This window comes from Alexandromys fortis, unplaced genomic scaffold (assembly GCF_014885135.2).
Source record: "Alexandromys fortis isolate MF-2015 unplaced genomic scaffold, M_Fortis_MF-2015_v1.1 scaffold_239, whole genome shotgun sequence".
NCBI classification, from domain to species: domain Eukaryota; kingdom Metazoa; phylum Chordata; class Mammalia; order Rodentia; family Cricetidae; genus Alexandromys; species Alexandromys fortis.
This window is the reverse complement of record NW_026068120.1, coordinates 317,519-323,095: the sequence shown is the minus strand read 5'-3', so window position 1 is coordinate 323,095 and position 5,577 is coordinate 317,519. Positions and strand designations below refer to the sequence as shown.

The window sequence follows — 5,577 nt, the reverse complement described above, 5'->3', positions numbered from 1 at the left end:
TTTAATAAATAAATAAATAAATAAATTTAAAAAATAAAAAAAAAAAGATATCTTAAGAGCTAGTCCTCAGCGAGGAAGCTTCCAGGTCAACTCCATCTCAATTTCTACAAATTCTGTGCCTGAGTGTGTGGTGTCTTCCGCAATAGAATCTCATGATCAAGTTCTAGAAGGCACTTAAAGGCAAAGGCTATATTCCATTCTGTCATGGGAATCTCGCATATCCCCCTGACTAAGAACTTGAGGGGAGGTTTCCCATCCCTGCCACTGAATTTTGTGATAGATAGTGCATGGCTCTTTGGGGTGGGGAAGCACCCTTACCGTATATACCATAACTCATGTGTGCTTGTGTGTGTACATATATAGGTATACATATATTCATTGAACAGTTAAAGTGTGTTCATAAGACAATGTTTTCCTGTAACTTTTTCAAACATTCTTAGTAGTAATTATCTTTTCTCCCTTCCTTTCCCCCTTATTACCTTCCTGCCCCCTGAATTCTCCACATATTACATGCAGTTTAGGGAAATCTCATTTGGCTGTTCATCTTTTCAGGGCTGCTACACGGGCCGAGAAGTTCTCATCTGTAGCTGGTGGATTAACTAGCTGCCCACCTAAAACCCTTTCTTCTTCTCTGGTTCAACACAATGTGTCCTTCATTCTCTGTGTCATCATCTGCGATTTAGAGACATTTTAAATCAGCACAATGTCTATGAGCTGTATCTGTTTGAACATACCACTTACTTGTCGCTAATAATAACTAAAGTTTTTAGGGTTTATATAAAAAATTATTTAAAATCAAAAATCAAGAGTTTTATTTTTCAGACATGTTTTACTGATCATTTAAAATCTATACTGCAGAGGTTAGGGTTTAGCTCAGTGGTAGATTGCTTGCATCGCTTGCTCAGTCCTCAGTACTGTGAATATAATACAAAAGGAAAACCGCTTAGTTTTGAATAGCTTTCAGGGTTTGCTAGTGAAGCATTGTGAACTTACTGAACAGACTCCATCAGTTGAGCACTGTGTGTGCCAGGTATTAATGTGCATTCGTCAGAAATGTCCACACTCGTTTTAGAAATACCAGCTATTCTCCCAAAGATGAAAGCAGTGCAGGAAAACAACAAAAGAATACAATCTTTATCAAATTAATAAACACCCTGACTGGCTGGATTCCTTTTTCTGAGACTTTTTTAATATAGTATAACAGTATATCTTAATTTTCAGTTCTGGTACTACCCCCCCCCCCGTGGCATCATTTCTCACACATCATATCAGGCACCAGTGATGTAAAAGAAACATTTGTGTCTAGCGTTGACCTCTTGGGGCTCCATTAGGAGTTCATTTCTACACCTTTGTTCAGCAGAGATAGTTTGACTAGACGGACCTCTCCTGTTTTCCTCAAGCGACCAATAGCTTTTCAATCGTCACACAGCTTCTAAGTTCACACACCAGGCAACAGTGCCCTCATCCCAACCACATCCACACATGGCTTCTTATGCCTAGAGCAATACTGATTTTCAGCCTGAGTACAGTGCTCTGGTGTCTGGCCCCTTGGAGGATTCCCTTCACCTTTGGACCCCACTAGCTGTTGGAAATGAGTGTCTGAAACTGGGGACAGATTCCTTACTATCTTGAATTTGCTCCGCAATGCAGGTTTCAAACAGAACATTGCTAGAGAGAGATTCAAGTGTCTTTCTGAAAGGTTTCCAGGACTGGATGACTGTGTTACCTTATGGAGCTCTTGGTAACTCCCAGAGCCTAGCCCTCACAGGTTCATTTGCTCTAGAGTGAGCTAGAAAGTAGGTGAAGGTGCTATACATTGGCTCTGCTACTTTCTTGTTCTGGAGTTTTTCTAGAACTTTTTCAACTCTTGTAAAGCTAAAGTCACATGCCTCCCAAGCACACAGCATCTCACTTCTTTAACATAAAAGCAAATAAAGAGAGTCTTTGAATTTAGCGAGTGTGTCAGGAGCACAGGCAGCATCCACGAGATGCTTGCCATCTAGTTCTAAAGATCCAGGGACTGAATGAGGAGCTGACGCCCCAGAGAGGGATTCTCTTCCAGATTTCACTTGAGGAGTAGTGTGCAGGGGACCTTGTGGTGGAAGCAGGAAGGAGACACTAGGTAGGAAAGAGACCTGGCCCGGAAGTCATGGGTACTCCAGCATTCGGTTCTTACTTACAGTGCTTGCAACTTTTGGTTAAGGTGTCCGTCAACTTCTGCAGCTTCTTTCGGTTCATGGCGGGAGTTCATATAATGAGGTCTCAGTGTCATCTGGAGCCTAGAGCCGGGTCCCTCATGAGCTCCAGGCTGAGGCAGCCTAGTGCAGACTCATGGCTCTGAGCATTTGCGTCCCTAACAGACAGTGTGGCCATGGCAACGCCTTAGAGGGCCACCAATTGGCTCCTGGGGGCGGGCGCACGACACATAAATGAGGCTCCTGCACACAGAGGAGCCATGGCAACGGCTGGGCCTTTGGCCGATTGGCTCCTGCGCTGGAGACTGACTAGTCGGGCCCAGAAAGGCCTGTGACCGCCCCCACCCCCTCGCCCCAGTCCAAGTTGCAGAGTTCCAACCTGGCGCTTTGCATACTGTGTTGATTGCCAGGTTGGGATATTTAATTTCCACTTGTCACTCTCTTTTCGGTTCACAGCGCCTCAGGACTGCGGCGTAAATAATCAGAAGTTTAAGAGTAAGGTGTGCACATTATGTAGGAGACATTTTTGGGTAATGAGTACAGGAAGAATTGAGGGTCCTCCAGGAGCTCTGTGGAGCGCTAGAGGGAAATAGGTGTGTCATTCCAACAATTGTCAGGTGGCTTCTTGCTTGAGTGCAAGGAGCTTTTTCTTCAGGACTAATTCACCACTGAAAGTGAGTTTGAACAATTACACTTGAACTGTGTTGCTGAGAAAGTAGAGACCCCCTCTCCCTGTCCCGCCCTGGGCCTTTTCTATCGCGCTCTCTCTCTTCCCCTCTCCTTCTGCCTCACTCTTTGGAGGAGGATGAGGCTGTCGGTCAAACTTGCAAAATGCCACTATCAAATTGTAGTTTGTTAATTCAAGTTACGTCCTCTTATATGGAGATAGGTTCCCACTTATGTGTGGGGTTTAACCCAAGCTTGCCTTTTAAATATATTTCCCACTAAAATTGATGCTGGCTCTGTTAAAAAAAATTTATACATCTGTAGTACTGCAGTACTTTCTGCTTTACTCAGTAACTGATGGGATGCTCTGTTTGATTTTAGACCCAAATGAACGGGCTAGCTCAGCATGAATCTTCAGAGAGCAACGGCTGGGAAATCACAGTAGTTTATTGAAAACATAATGTCCTTTCCCAACTGAAAATAGAAAAATACTGCCAAGAATAAGGAACAACCCAAAATGAAATAGTTCCAGAGTTGAAGTGCCTGGTTTTCTTTTACAGTTTTATTTGTAGAAATAATTACAATGCTGTTTGAAAGCAGAACCAAGAACCCCTGGTAACCCCAGGGATTGTGCCTCCCTAAAGAAAACTGAGAACTGTTAACCAATATGAGATGAACACCGATGCCCTCACATCTAGAAGCTGGGAAACTCTGGGATAGCAGAAGCAAACGAGAAGGGCTGGAGATACTGTGACCTTTCGTCCTATAACACTGTAGAATCTTTCTCTACATTTCGGAGTTGAAGTTGTGGAAGCAAGGGAGTGGGTGTGGCTGTCAGTAGTTACTGGCATGATCCACAGGCATCTGAGGTGTCTTAGGGAACAGCTTCCACTGATGGTGAACACATTACGGGGTGTGCCTGGGCATCATGGAAGGGAGCACACATTGGATGCCTTTTGGAGGCACATTTAGATCAGATAATCACTTATTTCAACCGAAACCATAATGGTCATTTTCCCTGAAAGTGAAAAACATGATGTGGGATCAACATGGAGCCTGTTAAGATTAAAAATAGGCAGTGCTTACAGCAGACAAACATCTTTTATCTACTGAGCAGCATTTGAAAGAAACTGCCTCTGCTTCCTAAAATCTTATTGGGTTAAAAAGATCTGCATCAGTTGTGTGTAGCTTGCTTCTCTGAGGTGTGGAGACAATCAGCAATTCTTTGTCAAGGTAAGTACATATTTATTTGAGGCAGGGCTTGTCAACATATGGATATAATTTAAACCACCCACTACATTTTGTGAAAAAATAATATCTATACCTTTTACAACACATTCCAGGCTTCCAATGATATTTAAGGCAAAATCAAAATTTCTATTTGTAATTTTTAGTTGCTTATGATGAACAGACTTAGAGCTGCCTTCCCTTGAGACTTTGTAAGAGTAAGTCAATTAAGTGTGAATGCTTAAATTAGATCAAGTCAGCTGATAACACAACAAAAGATTGTGTCTCATTTGTGTTGGACACTGATTTTGCTGTGCACGAAATGATTACAAAACTCTCTAAAATTCAAGAAACTTTGAGATGAATACTTTCTTAAACAAAAAGTATACTTAAGTGATTATTAATGCTATCTTGTTTCCTTTACTTTGGAGTTACCTTGACTTACTATTCTTAGGAATGTTGCCATGATAAATAGCTTGGACCTTGAATTGATAGAAGTGTTTTTCTTAACAAGGACCTTTTGCGATGAAGGCACTTGGAAGCTCTTTGGGAAGTGGCATCAGAGAACCGGTGTCCAACTATGGTGTATTATAAATATATTACGGAATTGCTTTAATAGAGGGAACAGAGAGCTTGGTTGTCTGCATTATTTAGCTCAATTTTGCTAATTTATTTTATAGAGATAATGGTAAAATTTGGAGTTAAATTTAGCTAGCCCTTGGAGTTGAGTATCCACTGCCATTTCTGGTCATTTTGTCTTTTGCTCTGATGCTGTGATGGTAGTCCCTTTTTAAAACATTGAACATAAGAATTTCTGGATACATGTCATCTCTGCCCACCAGAAATCACAGTTCTTCATATAGATCCTTTGATATTCCTATGAAATCCTCTTTACTTATCCTCTTGCCAAGGAGCAGTAACTTTCTAACTGAGCACTAAACTGTAAATTACCCAATGCTCTATATTCTCCATTCCAATATGGAAGTTTTTCTTAATCAGTGTCTTTATGTGCACTTGTCTAGCCTTTTGTCAATACTTCTGAAGTTTAAAAAGCCCCAGTTTGGGTTTGTATTAACAGAATCCAGAGGAGAAAATGTGCAATGAGGGGGGAAAATGTTGTCTCCTGGTTCTCCGAGGCAGCTGCTTGTGGAGCACTGTAGATGCTGTGGGGGAGCATCTCAGAGGGAAGGATTACTACCTGCAGTGGAGTTCTTAAAGGAGCGGGGCACTAAGGAAAGTTTTCTTTCAAACTGCCCTTGCCCCAAAGTACACACTGGTATTAATACAGTCAAGACATTTTTTGTCTTTTTTCATAATCAGGTGATCAGTAGGTAAAATAATGGCTAAGGTTTACCAAGGTAAGATTCTTACAGCTTACATGTAACCTAAAACGTTGTAAATAAAGATGTGGTGTGTGGTAAGTAGCTATCAGATGATTAGGTGAGCAGTATGAGTAAAGACACTGGGTTCTCTAAAATTGCACGAACTC

The 5,577-nt window shown here is 41.7% G+C and overlaps 1 protein-coding gene across 4 annotated transcripts in view; it reads right to left on the bottom strand.

Annotated features, from left to right (window-relative positions):
• Positions 1–2,336, bottom strand: part of Clxn (calaxin) — a 20,679-nt gene extending 18,343 nt beyond the window's left edge. For all 4 annotated transcript variants that reach the window (XM_050125157.1, XM_050125156.1, XM_050125159.1 and 1 more), the window contains exon 1: positions 2,181–2,336. In XM_050125157.1, coding sequence (XP_049981114.1) covers positions 2,181–2,238 — 58 coding nt within the window. In that variant the 5' untranslated portion in view covers positions 2,239–2,336. The remainder of the gene's footprint in view (positions 1–2,180) is intronic.
• Between the last annotated feature and the right edge of the window lie 3,241 nt (positions 2,337–5,577).